The 20,896-nt window shown below is 49.2% G+C and overlaps 2 protein-coding genes across 3 annotated transcripts; one reads left to right on the top strand and one right to left on the bottom strand.

Annotated features, from left to right (window-relative positions):
* Positions 1-1,387: 1,387 nt before the first annotated feature.
* RABL2B (RAB, member of RAS oncogene family like 2B) lies at positions 1,388-10,218 on the bottom strand. Of its 2 annotated transcripts, XM_058191072.1 has the most exons (9): positions 9,662-9,678; positions 7,379-7,497; positions 6,813-6,842; positions 5,694-5,773; positions 5,154-5,233; positions 3,847-3,958; positions 2,556-2,653; positions 2,354-2,437; positions 1,388-1,769 (listed from the first exon to the last, which is right to left on the bottom strand). In XM_058191072.1, the coding sequence occupies exons 3-9, from the start codon at positions 6,836-6,838 to the stop codon at positions 1,674-1,676; spliced, it is 576 nt and encodes a 191-aa protein (XP_058047055.1). In that variant the 5' UTR covers positions 6,839-6,842; positions 7,379-7,497; positions 9,662-9,678; the 3' UTR covers positions 1,388-1,673. The 2 variants fall into 2 exon arrangements, with proteins under 2 accessions (XP_058047055.1, XP_058047054.1); XM_058191071.1 differs by lacking the exon at positions 7,379-7,497 and having other exon boundaries at positions 9,662-10,218.
* Positions 10,219-10,416: 198 nt separating this feature from the next.
* Positions 10,417-19,577, top strand: NME6 (NME/NM23 nucleoside diphosphate kinase 6). Its single transcript, XM_058191073.1, has 5 exons — positions 10,417-10,729; positions 13,843-13,945; positions 14,698-14,737; positions 16,489-16,649; positions 16,842-19,577. The coding sequence occupies exons 1-5, from the start codon at positions 10,637-10,639 to the stop codon at positions 16,985-16,987; spliced, it is 543 nt and encodes a 180-aa protein (XP_058047056.1). The 5' UTR covers positions 10,417-10,636; the 3' UTR covers positions 16,988-19,577.
* Positions 19,578-20,896: the final 1,319 nt, after the last annotated feature.

The raw sequence follows: 20,896 nt of genomic DNA, 5'->3' as shown, positions 1-20,896 counted from the left end.
TGCTTGGGGTGGGAGTGAGGGAAGCTCCACCTTGGCTGCCTTTTCAATGAAGACCACCTACCCATGCTAGTTACTATTGGTCTTTTACTGCCACACAATGTCCCCCATTCCCAAAAAGGTGAAGAGCCCTTTGCTCAGGTGAGTCCAGCCTCCCTTCCTGCTAAGGTCAGGAATTTCCTAATGATCAGCTATCACAAATCAAAACTCTGGCACGGCGGCCATTTCAGCCCATTACAGTTGACCATAAAGTCTTTCTCCACGTAACGGTCACTCTCTGTGAAACCCAGAGAACTGGGGAGGGGCCATTTGAGGAAAAGAAGACTGTGTCAGAAGTCCTAGAGAAGGCTTGCTGTTACAGCAGGGGTCTCCAACCTTAGCAACTTTAACACTTGTGGACTTCAACTCCCAGAATTCCTCAGCCAGCGAAGTTGGGAGTCTTAAAGTTGCCAAGGTTGGAGACCCCTGTTTTACAGGACCTCTCTAGGATTTTGCCGCGGAACCTAACTTTAGGGTAAATACTACTCAGTCAACGATTGGGGGAAGCATCTTTTGAGAGTGATCCAAATGAACCCTGTCACTTAAATGGATCAGTTGTCTGAGGGGATCTCCATGACCTAATCAGGTGAGCAAACGGATCCGATGGGACCCCAACATCGGGGAAATACAGGTAGTCCTCATCTTACAGCAGTTCATTTAGTGACCGTTCAAAGTTACAATGACCCAGGAAAAAAGTTTTTCACACTTATGACCGCTGTGGCATCCCCCTGGTCATGTGATCAAAATTCAGACGCTTGGCAACTGGCTCGTATTTACGACGGTCGCAGTGTCCCTGGGATCCCCTTTTGCGACCTTCTGACAAGCAAAGTCAATGGGGGAGGCCAGATTCACTTACCAACCGTGTTACCAGCATAACAACTACAGTGGTTCACTTAACAACTGTGGCAAGAAAGGTCGTAAAATGGGGTAAAATTCACTTAACAAATTTTCTGCTTAGCAACATAAATTTTGGGCTCCGTGTTAGTCGTAGGCCAAGGACTACCTGGATCCAAAGCGTTTCGGATACCTGTCCCTCATCTCTCGTGTCGGTGAGCCTCTCTTGGCATCATCTAGTCTGGAAAAGGGGCCGGGGAGGGCGGGGGAGGGGAGGGGGAGGGGCAGGAGACAACTTTGTTTTTCAGGGGGGATCCGAGTCTCCATAAAGACATCACACTGGACTGTGATTGTTTCACACAGCTTTCCTGGGCCGCCTGGCCTGCTGTGCTTGTGTTCCTCCATGAGCTGTGCGGCAGAAGAGCCAGCCCAGCGCAGGCCGTCTGAGTACCTTCCTTTTCTCAGGGTGCAACACAATCGGAGCCCCTTGGCTTTCTCAGAGAAGCTACCAGGCCGGTTTCCAGACTTCCAAAATTTATTTCTCCAGGTGGAATCTTTGCAAACAATAACAACATAGACTAAGGATCCTTCTAGAAGTGAAACGGGGGCATTGATAAGCCTCGAGGTCTCTACCAGAGCCGGCAGCCCCTCCTTTCTGGGCTAGGAAGCCTGGTCCTCCCACCGCCTCTTCCCACGGCAGCAGAGCTGACCTCCATCTGCTGGCCTTCTCGGAGGTCCCTGGCGGCCTCCGCTGAGCAGGGAGGGCTGCTCACGGTCTCCGTGCAGGTGCGGGCGGCCCACGGTTACTCGTTTCCGGGGCTCAGGTGGACCGGGGAAGGCTCCCCTTGACTGGCCTCCTCTGCGGGGGAGTCCTCCTCCTTCGCCTCCAGCTCAAAATTCTACAGGGAAACAAGAAAGAGGATCGAAAGAGATGCTCCACACCTGGGCTCTTCTAGGGCAGCAGTCTTCAGTTACCATCTCTGCAGCCACATGGCAAGGGATCAGGGCAAGAGAAGGCTTTCAGATGGACGGAAGGCAGGGAGGGAGGGAGGGAGGGAGGATGGAAAAAAGAAAGAAAGAAGAAAGGTGAGGGAGAGAGGAAGGAAAGGCAGAAAGGAAGGAAGAGGGGAAGGGATGGAGGGAGGGAGGAAGGAAGAAAAGAAAAAAAGGAGTCAGAAAAGAGGGAGGAGGGAAGGAAAGAAAGAGGGAGGGGGGTGGGTGGGTGGGAAGGAAAGAGGGAGGGAAGGGAGGGGTTTCCATCCCTGAGAAAATGGAGCCAGGGAGAATAAGCCTCATGGCTGCCAGTCACACAAACTACCCACTAACTGCAGCTGCTTCCATCGTGGTTAGCACCAGAAGCCAGACCGTGGCTCACAGAGAGGCTCCCTGAACGACCATCTCCCCCCATCCTGCCAAAGAGAAAATTCCCGGGGGCCCCTTTGTGCCTCCAGCCCCACGCAGCCGCCCAAGGTGCCCCTCTTACCTCCAGCTCCTTCAGGACTTCGTCCATAAAGTCCCCTGAGTTCTGCTTGTAGGCCACGGCCAACTTGATGGCATCACTGAAGAGCTGCGGAAGAGAACGCAGAAGTCAACCAGGGGACCACCACTGGGGTCCCCTTCCCTGCCTGGCCAGTAGCCCCCCCCCCGACCCCCCTAAGCCAGGTATCCAAGCCTTCCTCCCCCACCTTCACAACGTTGGTGCCGTCTGCTGCAGACACGAAGTAGAGAGGCAGGTTGAGCTTCTTGGGAAAGCTGAAACTTTTCTGTGTGGCCTTCAGGTCGGCTAGAAAAAAAAGAGGGAGAATCGGGTGACCTCAGAGCCTTTCCAGGAGGGGCCGAGGCCTATTTGATCCAGGAGGGTCCCAGATGACGCAGCCCAAGACAAGGAAGGGCCTACGGGCTTAATTCAGGGACTGAAATAGCCCAATGGCCAAGTCTGCAACAAGAAGCACCAAGAATGAATGGCCCAAACATGGCAGGTTCTTACAGAGTTGGAAGGGACCTTTGGAGGTCTTCTAGTCCAACTATCTGCTCAAGCAGGAGACCCTATAGTATACCATTTCTGACAAATGGTTGTTCAATCTCTTCTTTGAAACTTCCACTGTTGGAACACCCACAGCTTCTGAAGGGAAGCCCTTCCACTGGTTAATTTCCAGAATAACAAGAGTTGGAAGGGACCTTGGAGGTCTTCTAGTCCAGGGGTCTCCAACCTTGGTCCCTTTAAGACTCGTGGACTTCAACTCCCAGAGTTCCTCAGCCAGCTTTGCTCTGGGAGCTGAAGTCCACAAGTCTTAAAGGGACCAAAGTTGGAGACCCCTGGACTGGACAACCATTTGTCTATACGGTATAGAGTTTCCTGCTTCAGCAGAGGGTTGGACTAGAAGACCTCAAAGGTCCCTTCCAACTCTTGTTATTCTGGAAATCAACCAGTGGAAGGGCTTCCCTCCAAAAGTTGTAAACTTGATCGCAGAAAATACGACTTCAGTAACAGAGTGGTCAACGCCTGGAACGCACTACCTGACTCTGTGGTTTCTTCCCCAAACCCCCAAAACTTTAACCTAAGACTGTCTACTGTTGACCTCCCCCCATTCCTAAGAGGTCTGTAAGGGGCGTGCATAAGAGCACCAGCATGCCTACCATCCCTGTCCTACTGTTCCCTTTTATTCGTACCCTTGTCATTTATTCATAATTATGTTTACCTTGTATCTGTTATCAAATACATGATTGACAAAATATATAAATAACTAAAACTAAAATAAATAGAAGACCTTCCAACTCTCTGTTATATTGCATTTTCCAATGGAAAACATTATTTTCATTGGTGCAGCTTTAAGAAGCAGCAGGCTTGGGGCAACGGGTGTTATGTGGCCTTAAAAGCCTGAAGGCCAGAAGATTCGCCCCTTGTTCAGGAAGTGGCTGAATCAGATCTCCTCCCCCCGGTGGACTTCCCAGAGGTGAAAAGGGGAGAAGGCCCACCATCAATTTTGTTGGCCACTACGATACAAGGGATTTGAGGCCGGAATTCACGCAGCTCCTTATACCAGTTGGTCAGGTTCTTGTAGGTGACCTTCCTCTGGACATCAAAGACCTGGAAGGGGATGGGGGGGGATGGGGGGGGAGGGAGAAGAAGAGGACAGTTGATCTTGATGTCATCAAACTACAACCAAAATCTCAGATCCTGGTGGGACAAAGCTCAGGGTGCAAATAATCCCAGGGGTCTCCAATCTTGGAAACTTTTAAGACTTGTGGACTTCAACTCTCTGGGAATTGAAGCCCACAAGTCTTAAAGTTGCCAAGTTTGGAGATCCCTGCGACATTTCAACATGCCAGGGTGAGAGACCAGCCGAGACTGGAGAAGAAGTCAGGTGGGGAATTAGTCTGGAATCCTTACGTAGGCACAAAAGGGCAAGTATCAGATCTGCCACCTCGCTCCCGCTGGCCTCAGTGCCAGCCTGTCATAGACTCCCGGGGGAGGGAAACTGTCTGGGAGAGGGGAAGAGGGGAGAACTCCAAAGAACGTTGTGCCAGCTGGAGACAAGGCTTCAGGGACGCCTGGCCAGAGAGAAAAATGCAGCTGCATTCTGAGGACACCTGTTCCGAAAACATCTGGTTTCAATCTGATTGAAAGAGGACCAGCAGGAGGGCAGACGGAGGAAACAGAGGATTTCACTAGGGAATTGGCACAGGAGCCTCAGAGCTGGCTTTGCTTCAATGTACTTCCACTTGACTGTTGTAAAACCGATTATACTTGACTCTAAAAATGGAGTCACGGATCATTCTTGCCTTGGGTTCAAGTCGAGGCAGGACTGGCAGCGAGATCCAACCTCCCTTGAATGCCACTGAACCTTGTCTAATTTGGTCCAGGAGCAGATTACCCGTCTTGGAAGATTCCTGTGGAACAGGCACGAGCAAATGAAGTAGCTAACTGAACCCTTTACACACGGATCTGGTTACTCGCGCCTAACATCAGCAGAGCCATCCTCCCACTCTCACTGATCAGGACTGAGTGTGGTGGCTCCATGGCTGCAGTGGAGTTGGTGGGAAGAGGGAATGAGGAATGAGCTGGAGAAGATGCTCTTCTGCCTCTGGGGCACCTCCTGTGTGGAGGGCCAAGAAAAATATGGAATTGTCTCACCAGGATCAGAAAAACGGCAAAGACAACTGAGCCCTGGAGTCAGAAGAAGGATCTCTATCACCCTGAAGAGATCCTTCACTCAAGCATTTTGCCTGCTCAGAAAAACCCACTGGCTTTCACCCCAAACCCCATGTGCCCGTTTCCTTACCATGATGCAAGCATGGGCCTTGTGATAGTAGGAGGCGTGCATGCTCTGGAAACGCTCCTGGCCGGCAGTGTCCCAGAAGTCTGGAAAGCAGGAATTCCACAGCTCACAAAGGACTCACTTAAGTCACACAACCTTTCTAGGTCAGTATTCCTCAACCCTGGTAGCTTGAAGTTGGGTGGACTTCAACTCTCAGAATCCCTCCACCCCCCCCCTCCCCAGCAGGGAGTTGGAAGTCCACCCATCTTCAAACGGGCCACTTCTCTAAGTCAGAAGATCCATTAAGTCAGTCTCCTCCAACTTGGGATCTTCTGAAAGTGTGTGGCCTCTGTGAGCCCTTGTAGGTGCCAGAGAGAGAGATCATGGATCTGCTGCTGAGAGCCAATGACCAGGGGGACCTCCTATACAGCAAGCTTCTCAGCCCTTCAATGGGCAACTTCAAGCCATGGACAGATGTTGTTATCAGACTTGGGTCCCACCCAATGAGATCAGCGAGTGGACTCCACACAATGGTCTCCCCAACTGCGTCCAGCAAGCCCTTACCCACAAGGACTGTCTTGCCGTCCACGGTGGCTGTGTGCTTGTACAGGGTCAGGGCAAAGGTCGAGAGCTGCTGTGGTTTGCTGTGGGTCAGGGTCAAGGAAAGGAAGCGGCAAACCATGGTGGTCTTCAGAAAGAAAGGAGCGAAGTAGAGGTTCCTCAGAAGAGGCAAGCCCATCAACGCAGCATCTTGACTGCTTCTACACACCAGCCCACCCAACCCTAGAGCGAGTTTAGGACAGTTTTAGAACAGGGTGTAGAATCATAGGGCTAGAAGGGACTTCAGAGGTCTTCTAGTCTAACCCCCTGCTCAAGGCTGGAGACCTGGTATCATTCCTGGTCAATCTTCTGACAACGCAAAGTCAAGGGGGAAGCCAGATTCACTTCATAACCGTGTTACTCACTTAACAACTGGGGCAAGAAAGGTCATAAAATGGGGCAAAACTCGTTTAACCACCGTCCTGCTTAGCAGTGGACGTTTTGGGCTTATTTGTGGTCGTAAGTCAAGAGCTACCTATATTTTAATTATAGCTTTAATTATTTCATTAAATTATTTTCTGGGTAGGTAGTAGGTAGGTAGGTACAGTAGGTAGATAGATTATAGGGATGGATGGATAGATCGATGATAATGATTAGAGATAGATATAATACAGTGATCAGAGAGAGAGAGATAAAGATAGATAGATAATATAATTATAAATAGATGATAGATTATAAATAATGATAGATAGATAGATAGATAGATAGATAGATAGATAGATAGAACATATGATGGCTAGACAGACAAACAAATAGATAGTGCATAATAGATGGATGAGAAGAAAGAGAGGAATGGATGGATGATATAGATAGATAGATAGATAGGTAGGTAGGTAGGTAAGAGGCCACCCTGGAAGAGAAGCACCTGCTGCCACCTGGGAAAACAGCCCCAGACTAATTGCCAGTTATCTCCTTTTTTGCGCCATCCGCATCTTCAGGGCTTGGTGGTTGGGGAAGGCCAGCTTTCTTCTGGATGCTGGAAGAAACTCCAGCTGGTTTTAGTCCCCCAAGAGCCGAGGAGACGCCTCTGCCCGCTTCTCCTGGGCTGGGATTTTCCCCCGTTGGCCACGTGTCAAAGGATACAATCCCTCCATGAGGAAGCGTTCCATCAATCTGGAAAAGAGGGAAAGTGGCCCATTGAGGAAACCAGGTCCAGCTTTTGTAGGAGAGCCCGGGGGAGGGGGAGGGGATGGGGGTCAAATGCATCATTGGTCTGGAGTCCTTACACCCCCAAAAGAGACCCAAGACCAGCCTCCCGGTCCCTGTATAGTCCATTGACTCTCATTTGCCTCTCTCATCCATTACTAGATCAGATTCTTATGAGTACAGGTAGTCCTGGATTTACAACAGTTTTGTTCAGTGACCATTCACAGTTATGACGGCGCTGAAAAAAGCAACATGACCATTTTTGACACGATCGTTTCAGTGTTCCCATGGTTACGTGATCAAAATTTGGACATTTAGCAACTGACTCATATTTATGACGGTTGCAGTGTCGGGGGGGGGAGGGTCACGTAACCCTCTTTTTTCGACCTTCTGACCAGCAAAGTCCATGGAAGAAACCAGATTCACTTAACAACCCAGTTACTGACTTAACAACTCACTTAACAAACTTGGCAAGGAAAGTCATAAAATGGAGCAAAACTCACTTAACAAATGTCTCAGCACTGTTAATTCTGGGCTCGATTCTGGTCGTAAGTCGAGGACTGTCCGTAGGTACCACGGAATAAATTCCTTCTTCTCAAACTCTATCCTGGCTTCTGGATTCCTGAGCCCCACAGACTTTGGATCAACCACTGACCAAGCGGCTGCTTCAGGTTCCCTTCCATCGTCCCTTCCCTGGCACCACCACACCCCTAATGCCCAACTGAAGTCCACCTGGTGGAAGGAAGCTGACCCCAATAGGAAGCCCCCTTAGCAAATTTTCACACAAGAACCGGAGGCCATTCAAGCCCGGGTGGATTCGCACCCTGGCCTGCTTCCCACTGCATCTCAAAACTCGCCTTGCACAACCACAACCACCCAATCCCGCTGGGCCCCGTCGTGTGTGTTGCTGCGATCCACAAAACGTGGTAAGCCAGCATCAGGAAAAAAATGAAAAAAAATGAAAAGAATAAGCAATAAAGGAGAATGTTTGTAGGGTTGAACTGTGGGGTTCCTTGGTGCTCTCTGAGCCTGGTGGTTTTCCTGCAGACTTTTCACGACCCAACTAAGTAACATTATCAGGGCTAGGAGGTAGTGGGCAAGAGGAGCGGGAGGAGGAGGAGGAGGAGAATGACTAGGGGTTCTCTGAGGTTGGTGGTTTTTCTTGTAGACCTTTCATGACCCAACTAGGAAACATCATCAGTGTTAGTACTACCACCGATCATTGTTACCAAGTTTGGGTAACAAATGTCTCAGCACTGTTAATTCTGGGCTCGATTCTGGTCGTAAGTCGAGGACTGTCCGTAGGTACCACGGAATAAATTCCTTCTTCTCAAATTCTATCCTGGCTTCTGATTTCCTGAGCCCCACAGATTTTGGATCAACCACTGACCAAGCGGCTGCTTCAGGTTCCCTTCCATCGTCCCTTCCCTGGCACCACCACACCCCTAATGCCCAACTCAAGTCCACCTGGTGGAAGGAAGCTGACCCCAATAGGAAGCCCCCTTAACAAATTTCCACGCAAGAACCGGAGGCCATTCAAGCCTGGGTGGATTCACACCCTGGCCTGCTTCCCACTGCATCTCAAAACTCGGCTTGCACAACCACAACCACCCAATCCCGCTGGGCCCCGTCGTGTGTGTTGCTGCGATCCACAAAACGTGGTAAGCCAGCATCAGAAAAAAAATGAAAAAAAAATGAAAAGAATAAGCAATAAAGGAGAATGTTTGTAGGGTTGAACTGTGGGGTTCCTTGGTGCTCTCTGAGCCTGGTGGTTTTCCTGCAGACTTTTCACGACCCAACTAAGTAACATTATCAGGGCTAGGAGGTAGTGGGCAAGAGGAGCGGGAGGAGGAGGAGGAGAATGACTAGGGGTTCTCTGAGGTTGGTGGTTTTTCTTGCAGACCTTTCATGACCCAACTAGGAAACATCATCAGTGTTAGTACTACCACCGATCATTGTTACCAAGTTTGGGTAACAAAATGTCTGCAAGAAAACCACCAAGTTCAGAGGACACCAAGGGTCCCACAGTCCTCTCCTCCTCCCTCCCTCTCTCTTTCTCCTTCTCTCTTTCGTTCTTTCTTTCTCCCTCTCCTCCATTGCTCCTCCCCTTCCCCTCTCCTTCTTTCCCTCCTTCTCCCATCCCTTCTCCTTCTCCTCCCCCTCTTCCACAAACCCCATTCCCTTCTAGCACCAATGACCAGGCTGAGAGAGCTCCAAGGAGGGAGCTTGAAAGCATCTCAGCTGCCTCGGTTTCCCAAAGACCACCAGCCAGACCCCCATCCATCAGAACCAGCGGTGGCAGAGGGACTTCAATTCCCAGAATTTCCCAGTCAGCTGTCACCTTAGAGATCATCTAAACGCGCCCATCCCAGCACCTGGACCATCTAGTGGAATTTGCTGGGTCCTCAGGTGGCGGCCTTGGGAGTGGAGGGCTAGAGCCCCCACCCCCCCACCCCCCGTGGGGTAGATGAGCCCCCTCTGCTCCGATGCCCCCATCGGCCATCGAGGGTTTCTGGAGGGGGCTCAACCAATCTCACCGCACAGATGTTGTGCGCTGACAATAAAGCTTTGAATTGAATGGGGGGGGGGGCTGCAGAGTTAGGGGGTCGCGACCCCCCGTCCGTGGCTGGGGCTCCGGAGTGTGTGGGGGGGGGGCGCAGAGCAGCGGACCCGTCCCTGCACAACGGTTGCGCAACTCCCCAGGCTCCCCTCCGGGCGGGGGCTGAGCGAGAAGACCCTCCTCTGTGGGGCGGGGGCTGGGGGCTGGGGGCTGTCCTGGCACTCACTTGGACTTGCCGACGGCGCTGTCGCCCAGGCAGATGATCTTCACGTTCTCCTCCGCGTCGTACTTGTCCTGGTCCAGCCCGGCGTTGGGGGGCTCCCCCTGGGGACCCCCCGCCTTGGCCATGCAAGACCGCCGAGCGGCTCAAGAGAGACGGCGGGGGTCCCGGGAGGGAGGGAGGGAGGACGGAACCCCAAAGCCGGCTCGCTCCCCCGGCTCTGCAAGGCTGCGCCCGCGGGCGTCTCTCTCCCCCCCCAGCACCAGCCCGGGAGACGGACGCCGGCTCGGCTGCCAGGCGACCGGCCGGATGCTGCGCGCGGCCCCGCGGGACTCGGGGAAGGCGGCCGCCCCTCCCTTCCTGCTTCCCTTGGCCGGCCCTAAAAGGGGGGAGGGCGGGAGGGAGGGTGCAACCGTGCAAATGGCTTCTGCTGCCCTTTGCAAAGCGGGGGAGGGGAGGGGAGCCCGTCAAGCGTGGAAAACGCCGTGCAAAAGTCTGCCAGGGCCTCCCGCTTCCCCTTGCAAGCCGGAGCGAGACGCCGAGTGTGCAAACGTGACCCAGGCGCTTCTCTCGTCCTGCTTCCCTTCGGGGTGGGGGGCGGGGTAGGGTAGGGGTCGAGCGTGGAAAAGGCGGGCCAAAGCGTGCGAGGAACACTTGCAAGCGACAGGAAGGCGGCAAAACGTGCAACGGCGTCACAGCTGCTGCCTCTCGCTTCCTGCTTCCCCTTGCACACCTAGGTGCGCGCGTGTGTGTGCGAAAAAGCGTGCAAAGGCGTCCCGGCCATCCTTCACTTCCGGCTCCTCCTGGCAGGTCGGGGGCAGGGGCGTGCAAAAGCGTGCAAAGGCGTCCCGTGCTGGTGGTGGTGGGCACGTGGCTGTGTGCCTTTGCAGCGGCGCCTTTCCTTCCTCCGGCCGGCAACGGAGCGCTGGGCAGAGCGAGACCCCTGCCCCACTCCCCGGGAGGGTGCTGAGGGGGGGCAAGATGAGAGCCTCCTGGCCGGGGCTGCGGCGGGCCCTGCAGTTGACCCTGGCCATCGTCAAGCCCGACGCGGTGGCCCACCCTCTGGTGGGGGAGGTAAGGGCAAAGGGCAGGCCGAGGAAGGGGCTTGCACACGCGTCGCCTGGGGTGTGTGTGCAAGGGTGCGATATCCCCCCCCCAAGCATTCTAGAGCAAGGTTGCTCCAGTTTGCTCTCTTTAAGCCTTCTACAGCAGGGGTTGGCTGAGGGACTCTGGGGTTGAAGTCCACAAGTCTGAAAGGGACCAGCTTTGCTGGCTGAGGGACTCTGGGAGTTGAAGTCCACAAGTCTGAAAGGGACCAGCTTTGCTGGCTGAGGGACTCTGGGAGTTGAAGTCCACAAGTCTGAAAGGGACCAGCTTTGCTGGCTGAGGGACTCTGGGAGTTGAAGTCCACAAGTCTGAAAGGGACCAGCTTTGCTGGCTGAGGGACTCTGGGAGTTGAAGTCCACAAGTCCGAAAGGGACCAGCTTTGCTGGCTGAGGGACTCTGGGAGTTGAAGTCCACAAGTCTGAAAGGGACCAGCTTTGCTGGCTGAGGGACTCTGGGAGTTGAAGTCCACAAGTCCGAAAGGGACCAAGGTTGGAGAGCCCTGCTCTAGAGCAAGCTTTCTCCACCTTGGTCCCTTTAAGATGGGTGGACTTCAACTCCCAGAATTCCAAAGCTGGCTGAGGAGTTCTGGGAGTTGAAGTCCACCTTTCTTAAAGAGACCAAGGTGGAGAAACCATTAAGAGCTGTGGTTGATGTCAGGCTTGTTCTTGCCGGTGTTCAACAATCCTGCATGAAGCAACCACAGGTGCAAGACCCCAAGGAAAGAGGGACGCAGCCAACTGCACCCGTAACTCTTTCATTGCCACGCTCCACTCCAGTTTTCAGCCATTATGGAGTCTTCACATCCAACCAGTTAAGGAGAGGAAGGACCAGATGACTTGGCCTCTTCTTAGGACATCCATTGACTTTGATCCAGCCCTGGTGGTCCACCCTCTAGGCTGGGTACAAGGCACGGATGGAAAGCTGGCCCCCTGCCCCACCTGAAGTTTTTTAGAGTTAAGAGCTGTGATGGGTGAACGAGGGTCACCTCCAGAGATCCACTGGTCCAGGGGGATCTTGTCCTCTCAGGATTGCAGTTGACATGGCTGTTCCCACATTTTGAGGGCTTTTTGAAGATTTATTTGGGTTCCAGCGAGAACGGTTTTGCTATGCTGGGTTTCCAGGCTCCCCTCAAAGAGCTTCATTGGTGGCTCCCCAGTCTTTGGAAAGACTCTCATCTTCACCACATTCTCCAGCTCATTCATGAACCCACAATAGGGTCCCCCCCCTTCTCTTCCCTTTATAGAAGGAGCTGGAGGTCCAGGTCAGGTTCTGACTTTCCAGTGGCGCATCAGCTAGCCCAGGGGTCTGCAACCTCAAACACTCAAAGAGCCATTTGGACACATTTCCCACAGAAAAGAAAAGACCGGGAGCCACAAAACCCTTCCGGTGCCTGACTATTTCTTGAGGGGCCATAAAACTAGCCTATGTAGTTGAATTAAACGTTCTGTTTTCTTCTGAAACTTTTCTTGGATTTATCCATGGTTAGCCTACCGGGGGTTGAAAAGCTCAGTAAATCACATGTCGAAGGGTGTCACACATCGGCAGTTGTGACTCATATTTTGAGTGACAAGGAGCCGCAGCAGAGGGGTGAAAGAGCCACATGCAGCTGCAGGTTGTTGACCCCCGGGCACCATCAAACTGGGTGGATGGGGAAACTTAGACCTCCTGTTGCTGTGAGACCCTCTTCTGTTGCAATTTGCTGGCCCTGTTTTGGGGTCTCCAGGGCTTGGATGATTTTGTATATTTTGTGTCTGGATTATTTCTCTCTAAAAATTGGGATTAGGGTCATTCAGCGTGAGGTCTAGTAATCTAGCAGACCTCCAGGGGAAATTGGTCGTGGAGAGCTAAGGTTTTCTCCATTTTGGGACCAATCCTAGGCAAATAAGTGATGATCCACTTCAAAAATGTTTCGGAGTCATTTTATCATTTAAGGCTAATTTCCACATTTCAGAATTCCACTCTTCTATTCTAAAAATCACATCTAATTTCCAATATCTAGCTATTATAATTCTACCTATTATAATCATAATTCTAATCATGTGACATGTGATATTAAAATTAGAAGTGGTGTGTATAAAGAAGATATTTTCTGGAAGACTTGGAAACCATTTGTGGACTATGCGCTTGGAAAATTGGACGCTTTGGTACCTGTACCTCGAGAACGTGGATTTTGGCAATCATGAGGACATATCCGAAGACCCAAATCTTCCTTTTTTTATGTATAGCACAAGGGTGCAATAATGTATTTTCTTTTTTGTTTGTTAGAAAAAAGCAATAAAAAAAAAAGATAAAAAAAATGTTTCGGAGTCTTCACGCTGAAATATATTGTGGGGTTAAAAATGCCATTGGAAGCTGCAGCAAGACAGGTCATCTATGGCAGGGGTCTCCAATCTTGGCAACTTTAAGACTTGTGGACTTCAACTCCCAGAGTTCCTCAGCCAGCTTTGCTTTGTTGGCTGAGGAATTCTGAAGAATTTGCTGGCTGAGGAATTCTGGGAGTTGAAGTCCACAAGTCTTAAAGTTGCCAAGGTTGGAGACTCATGAACTATGGGGATTCTCCATCATCCAGGACTTGATTGGTTTTTTTTTTTCTTTTCCAAGAGGCGAATGGACTTCCTTGTTTTTTTCTTTGAAAATGTTTCACTTCTCACCCAAGAAGCTTCTTTAGTTCTTCAGAACTGCTTCTTGGATGAGAAGTGAAATGTTTTCAAAGGGAAAAAAAAGTCCAGTTGCCCTTTGGAAAAAAACACCTCTGAGACAGCAGGAGAGGGGGGTGTTCTCAGAAGCTAAAGTCTCACCTTCACCAAAAGCCTCTCGGACTGATGGCCAGATGACGTCGTGGGGGGGCCTTTGGGTTCCTTCCCTTTATGTTGCCCCAAAGGTGCTTTTCACTTGACGTTTCACTTCTCATCCAAGAAGAATCTTCATCCAAGAGCTGAAGAAGCTTCTTGGATGAGAAGGGAAACGTCTTCAAAGAAGAGCCAGAAAGTCCAGCCGCCTTGGGACAACAGTGACCTGGAGGACTGAGAATGATCTCCACAGACATTATTCCCCTTATATTCTTTTCTGCCTTCTCTTAGGCTGTGCATGAAGCCATTCTGAACCACAAATTCTTGATCGTCCGGACAAAGGACCTTCTCTGGAGTAAGGAGGAGAGTGAAAGGTTCTACCAGGAGCACTCAGGTTGGTGGGAAGGCTTCTGGATGCAGCAGGGGCTGAAATCCTGGTTACTGGGAAAGACTGAGGAAGGGTCTCTTGTCCTCCAGCCCAGCCTTGAGATCCTCCCTAATGCAGCCCAGTTGGCCTGTGGGTGTCACAGAAGCTGGAGTAGGTGGCCCTCAGGTTTGATCCAGTTCAGATTCTCTCTGATGGTCTGAGGCTTCCTGCCCCACAAATCTCTTCATATCCAGATAAAGGACGTCCATAGGGGTTGCGTAGAGGGAACCTAGAAACCCCTAGCCCCCATTTTGCGGCCTTGAAGAAATAATCTCCAGCTTTCTAGAGATGAAAATCTGGGCCTCCTTAGTGTTGAGCATGTCCATTGTCCCTCAAGGCGATGGAGCTGACAGTCCTCCTGGGTGAACCTGATCCAGGTATGGGCAGACACTCACACAGTTGGGCTGAAGAAAAGGATGGGTCAGATCCTTCCTCCAGGTCCTTTCTGTGGGTCGGTTGACATCCTGGGGTCAGGGATCAACGCTGAAGTCCACAATGTTCTTCTAAGTCTTGGCCATCTTGGCTGCTGCATATCTACCTGAAAGTTGGGGTGAGCTGATGTGCCTGATCCTCTATGCGGGATCCAAGCCACTTCGAAGCGCACCAGCCCTACCTCTCGGTCGCTGTGGGGCCTTACTTGCATTGACGTCCAGCAGGGCGGAGAGCGAGCAGAGCAGAACTTCCTTGTTCCTCAGAAGTTTTGCTTCTTCTTCCTTCAGGGCGCTTTTTCTACCGGAGGCTGGTGGAGTTCATGTCCAGGTAGGTCCAGAGCTGGTGGTGAGAAGACTTCCTTCCTCTTCCCCCTCAAAGGCCTACAGTAGAAACCTTCGGTTCCCCAGCTGCCTTCACACCAAACACTTCATGGTTTTGTTCTAAAGGAGGGTGAAACGAGGAAGGGAATGTTGAAAAAGTAGGAAAAAAGGACAGGACTCATTGGGTCCCAGCCACCATCTTGGCTTTTTTGGGGGGAGATCCTTGTCCATATTCTGTCTTGTCTCCTGATGCAAAAGAGGCGGAGAGGCCTGTTGCCATAAAACTTGACCATGATGTTAGAACAGAGGCCTAAATTCTCCACCAGATGGAAAGGGCAGGAGCAGCTCAAATTCAATAAATGAAATAAATAAACCACCCCATCCTCCTGTATGTCCAGTTGAGAAACAGCAGAAATTCCCAACAGATTCGCAATGGGAAAGATGAGAAATTTCTCTCTCTCTTTTTTTTAATGCATATTTTTTATTTTATACAAAACAGTAAAAATACAAAAATATAGAACTCAAAAAAAAAAACCCCCAAGAAGAAAAAAAAGCAAAAAAAAACATACAAAAGTGTTTAATGTGTATAATGTGTGTTGTTTTTTATTTATTTATTTATTTATTTATTTATTTATTTATTTATTTATTTATTTATTTATTTATTTATTTATTTATATTTATATACCGCCCTATCTCCCTAAGGACTCAGGGCGGTTCACAGGCAGTTAAAACACATATAAATACAGATTAAAAACAACAATTAAAAAACTTATTCTATAGCCAAATTTTTAAAACAATATAAATAATAAAAACCCCTTAAAACCAATTTCTTTAAAATCTAATCCAGTCCCGCGCAGATGAATAGGTGTGTTTTAAGCTCGCGACGAAAGGTTCGGAGGTCCGGAAGTTGACGAAGTCCTGGAGGGAGCACCTTTTTTAATGTTTAGATTGTTTTGTGAGGATTTTTTTTTAAATTGTAAGAAAAGTTTTACTAGCTGTTGTGTTGCCTCTTTTATCAAGATATTTGTACCTGTGTATGTGTGTGTGTGTGTATAACACACACCAAAAAACACACAGGTACAAATATCTCAAAGGCAACACAACAGCTAGTAAAACTTTTCCTATGTGGTGGATGGACTCGGTTGTGAGACCTGAAAGACCAGCCAGGGAGCGTTCTGTCTGGCCCCTGACTGGGTGGATGTGTGACACTTGTGTGTTGTGTTGTGTTGACCACCAGGAGGCAGCAGAAGACCACTTTCATAAATGGCCAGAAATTATTCTAAGAGGCTTGAGGAACTGTCCAGGGCTACTGTATATCAAAGCGCTTTCTCTGTTAATATTCCAGATGGGGGAATGCGGGTGTTGTTCTAGATTGTAAGGGTTCTAGGTTTGGAGGAAGGAAGGAAAGAAGGAAGAAGAGGGGAGGGAGGGGGAGGGAAGGAGGAAGGAAGCAAAGAAGATGGAAGGCAGGAGGAAGGAAGAAAAGAGAGATGGGGAGAGAGGAAGGAAAGAAGGGGAAAGGGAGGGAAGGAAGGAAGGAAGAGAGATAGGAGAGAAGAGGGATAGGGGAGGAAGGAAAGAAGTTGGAAGGAAGATGGAAGGAAGAGGGAAGTGAGAAAAGGAGAGAAGGAAGGGAGAAGAAGAGAAGGAAGGAAGGAATGAAGGAAGAAAAAGAAGAGGGAAGGAAAGAAGGACGAGGATTTTGAAATGCACAGAGACCAGGGAGTTTCATGGATTTATCTCTCCTTGTCTTTTCAGTGGCCCCATGAGGGTTTATATCCTGGCTCATGAGGAAGCCATCACATGCTGGAGATCATTGATGGGTCCCACCAAGGTATATCGTGCCCGCCACACGGCCCCGGAGTCCATCCGCGGGACTTTGGGCCTGACCGACACCCGGAACACCGTCCATGGCTCAGGTGAGCCCCAGAGCTGAGTTCATGGCTCTTGAAGGCCTCTTGAAGTTGTGGGTGCTCCAACATTGGGGGTTTTTAAAAAGTGACTGGCCAGCCATTTGTCTGGAATAGTATAGGCTCTCCTTTCTGAGCAGGGGGTCGGACTAGAAAATCTCTAAAGCCCTTCCGACTCTGTTCTTCTCTCGTTCCCCCCAGATTCTGCAGCCTCAGCCAGCAAGGAAATTGCCTTCTTCTTCCCAGATTTCAGTGAAGAGGAGTGGTACCAACAGGAGGAGCCACAGCTCCGTAGAGAAACAGTTGGAGCTCACGGGGTCATCGGTCGCCACCTGAAAGATGGCTAGATGGAGCAGGATTAGCCAGCTTGAAGTTCCTCTCATGGATGTCAACTGAGGTTCTGCCGTGACCAGTAGGCGGTCTTCGTGAGCTGAGGCTTCATTACAGCATGTGAACTTTGGCGTTGGAAGACGCCCAGTGCAGTGGGGTTTTGCCCCTCTTCCTATGCCAAAGATCAGACACACGTGTGTGTGCCATGTACAGTCTTCACTGATTCTCACCTTCCCTGGGATGTTTCACGGAAGGGCAGAGTTGCCAGGATGGGCTGAGGGGGTTCAGTCCGCATTGGAGTGCCTGGGACCAAGGATGACGTCCAGAAGTTGGGACCCTCACCGGGATAGACCTGCCTCCAATCTAGAATGGTCTTGGGTTACTATCTGGAAGTTGACTCCTGGCAACTGGAAGACCATCTAAGAAGAACTGGGAGAACTTCTAAGAAAAACTTCTCAGGAGAACTGGACCTCTAAGAAGATCTGGAAGACCATCTAAGAAGAACTGGGAGAACTTCTAAGAAGAACTGGAAGTCCAGTTGCCAGGACTCAACTTCCAGGCAACTTTAGGTAGATGACTTAGAATTTTTATTTAGTTCCTGGGTTCTGGGACAGATTTTAGCCACATGCCAAAGAGCCTTTCGCCTTGCGGATTTACACACTGAACCCCTTTGGAGGGGGGGGTGCAGTCTTGCCCCAGGCAGCTGTAAGATTGACACGCTCCCTCCCCACCTTGTGCTTAAGACTTCTGACCTCTTGCATAACTGGCTGGGGGATTCTGGGAGTTGAAGTCTGGGAGTCTTAAAGTTGCGAAGGATGGGCACCCCTGCCTTAGACTTTGAGTTGTCTAGCAAAGGACCCCAGAAAGTCCCTTCCTTGTGATCCTCCAAACATCATCTCCTCCTTTGGAGAGTTTGGAGTTTGACCTCCTTATTTTATATCTTTCTAAAGTATTAAACCCAAGAAAGTTGCTTTTTTCCAAAAAAGGAAAGTCTTCACCTGTTCCGCCTTGGCAGTCTCTCCACCCAGACTGTAAATAATTGTTAGGAGCTGGGAAGGCAGTAAAGGGTTTTCGCCCTGAAAACCAACACATAAATTAGATTATTTATGAGTCTCTCTCCTGCCAACCAAGCGGATTCTGCTGCTTTTTAGACCCCCGATGGTCAAATACATCCTTGTTCAATGGAAGGGCTCCAGGCTAGGTGAGGACTCCTGGAACTTCCCCAGGAATGAAAGATGAGATTATATTTGCCCAGAGTCCATATTATGAAGGATTTAAAAAAAAATATTAATTACATTAATCCCTATTTTGGGTACAAATTCTCCAAACTTATTTATCTTATTGGTAAATCATTCCTGTTGTTTCAGGGTTTATTGGGTTTTGTATTGGGGTTTTATTTCTGTAAGCCGCTCAGAGTCACTGGGGGTCAGTTGGGCGGCCTTATAGATTTTCTTAATGAAATAAAAATAAATTGCTAGATAAGACGAAAAAGTGGCATCGAATCTGAGCGAGTGGCAAAGCATTAGCAAGTTGTCAAGGGACTGGTAAAGATGCCAACAGGAGGAATTAAGTGCCCAGGTAGCCATAAAAACTGCCCAATCAAATGATTTCTAATCATGCATGGGAATTGGGCTGTGATTATTTTATTTTATTATTTTATATTTATTTCATTTTATTTATATTTTTTATATTTTATTTTTATTTTGTATTTTATCTTCAAAAGAAAAAACAAGAAAGTCTAGTTGCCTCCTGAAAAAGTCACCTTTGGGGCAAGATTGACCACAAGACCGAGGCTATCAGAGTAAGACTAGGGGGTTCCTTACCTGGCAAGTGTTGATCCCTCCTTCCTCATAGCCAGCACACAAGGTGTGTGGGCTCATGGCCCCATTGTACCAATCGCTGCTGTTGCATTTCTGGCTGTCCAAGATGTTCAGTTTGGCTTCCTGCAAGACATTGGAGGTCCTCACACCTCCGAGTAGATAAAGGAAGTTGATGAATTTGGCTTCTGCCACCTGGTGGATGCTCACACTTCCTCCCTTCCCCTCTGCCCCAGATTCCTTTAAGAACCAAGAACAAGACCCCCACAAGTGTCCCGAGAACAAGAACTCTTTATGAAGCCTCGGCAAGGCCACACCTGGAATACAGCGTCCAGTTTTGGTCAGCAAAACTACGAAAAAGATGCTGAGCCTTTTGAGAAAGTGCAGAGAAGAGCAACTAAGAGGATTAAAGGTGGATAGTGATTAATGTTTATATGCATTTATATATGTTTTCTGAGGTTTTCGCGGGTGTTTGTATGTAGGTCTTTGGTTATTCGGGTTTTCTCCCGCGTAAAATTGGAAGTGTCTTGGCGACGTTTCGACGAAGTCTCATTCGTCAACTTCAGGCTTCAGCTTCGTGCTTCTGGGAGCAATGTGTGATTGCAGCTGTTTCTTCCTTTTTAACTGCTAGTGGGGATTTGAACTGATTGGGTGGGAGCTTGTCTGTGCTCTGATTGGATGGGGGTTTTTTTGTGCTCTGATTGGATGGGGGTGTGTCCTGTTTGGATGGGGGCTTGGTTGTGTTCAGATTAGTCTGAGTTGCAGGAACAAAAAGGAAGAAACAGCTGCAATCACATATTGCTCCCAGAAGCACGAAGCTGAAGCCTGAAGATGATGAATGAGACTTCGTCGAAACGTCACCAAGACACTTCCAATTTACGCGGGAGAAAACCCGAATAACCAAAGACCTACATACAAACACCCGCGAAAACCTCAGAAAACATACATATGTATGTGTGTATATAGTATATCTATGTGTGTGTTATGTATGTGTACACTTTTGAGACCAGGCAACAGAATTTCATTTTTAATGTGTGCCAGTGTGCCTACAGGAAAAAAAAATGACAACCAAGGTTATCTTAAAGGTTATTTCATCTAAAGGCCTGTAGACTAAAACGTGAAGAACGGTTGCAGGATTTGGGGTTTGGCTAGTCTAAACTCTAGAGAAAAGGACAAGGGCTGACATGATAGCAGGGTTCCTGTATTTGTGGGGCTGCCCCAAAGAAGAGGGGATCGACTGATTCTCCAAGGCACATGAAGGCAAGAGAAGAAGCAATGGATGGAAACCCATCAAGGAGAGAAGCAACCTGGGTTTAAGGAGAAACTTCCTAACAATGAGAATCATTAACCTGTGGGTCCGGTGGTCAGGGCCTGTTTTTGTGTTGCCATGAACAGTGCCTCGGCCTTTTCCAGTTATAGGTTACCTTACATTACCTTACAGATTACCTTACAGATGACCCCCCACCCCATTAAAGACCTTGGAGTTTTCATATCAAACAAACTAAGTGCCAAAACCCACTGCAACTACATCGCAAAAAAGGCTTTAAGAGTTGTAAACCTTTAACATCTTTCACATCATGTTAAAGATGTGAAAAGATGGACTATTGCTTACCCTTGAAGGTTGGACAGAAAAATTAAAGAAACTAAGTTGGAAATATGAACTATTTTTGAGAGACTGCTTAAGGAAGAAAGACATTTTAGAAGAACCCTTGGTGAATATTGGAAGATGGAACGTTGTTTTGATATTGATTGATGAAGGTTGGATATTAAAAATTATGTACTTTATTCAAGAACAAACACTAACTCAATCGGAAACTTCTGAGAACTCTAGGAGTGGAATGGTCTGATATATAATGGATTGGAAGAAAAGTATCTTCTTTGTCTCTGGAAGGGGAGTGGAGGTTTTAAGGAATGAATATGGATTATGATTTGTGCTAGATTTTAATTTTTGTTGTTAGTTTTATACCCTGTATTCGGTTCTCGGAAGTCCTGGGGGGTGGGGGGAGGAAGGGGAAGGGAGGGGGAGGGGGTAGAAAATGGATTGATAGTTAATGTACAAAAATGATTGAAGATGTATAATTAATGTAAGATCGGATCTGCCCGGCTACT

Source organism: Ahaetulla prasina, chromosome 7 (genome assembly GCF_028640845.1).
Source record: "Ahaetulla prasina isolate Xishuangbanna chromosome 7, ASM2864084v1, whole genome shotgun sequence".
NCBI lineage: Eukaryota > Metazoa > Chordata > Lepidosauria > Squamata > Colubridae > Ahaetulla > Ahaetulla prasina.
The sequence above is the reverse complement of the archived record's forward strand: the minus strand, read 5'-3'. Positions and strand labels throughout refer to the sequence as shown.

Bases quoted from the DNA above. Each gene is read 5' to 3' on its own strand.
- RABL2B (XM_058191071.1), bottom strand. From the start codon at position 9,783: ATGGCCAAGGCGGGGGGTCCCCAGGGGGAGCCCCCCAACGCCGGGCTG. The intron at 6,843-9,661 runs GTGAGTGCCAGG...CCTCTTTTCCAG, and splicing joins AGCGCCGTCGGCAAGTCCAA to ATTGATGGAACGCTTCCTCA. The intron at 3,959-5,153 runs GTAAGGAAACGG...ATCCCCTTCCAG, and splicing joins AGGCCCATGCTTGCATCATG to GTCTTTGATGTCCAGAGGAA.
- NME6 (XM_058191073.1), top strand. From the start codon at position 10,637: ATGAGAGCCTCCTGGCCGGGGCTGCGGCGGGCCCTGCAGTTGACCCTG. The intron at 13,946-14,697 runs GTTGGTGGGAAG...TTCTTCCTTCAG, and splicing joins GTTCTACCAGGAGCACTCAG to GGCGCTTTTTCTACCGGAGG. The intron at 16,650-16,841 runs GTGAGCCCCAGA...CGTTCCCCCCAG, and splicing joins GAACACCGTCCATGGCTCAG to ATTCTGCAGCCTCAGCCAGC.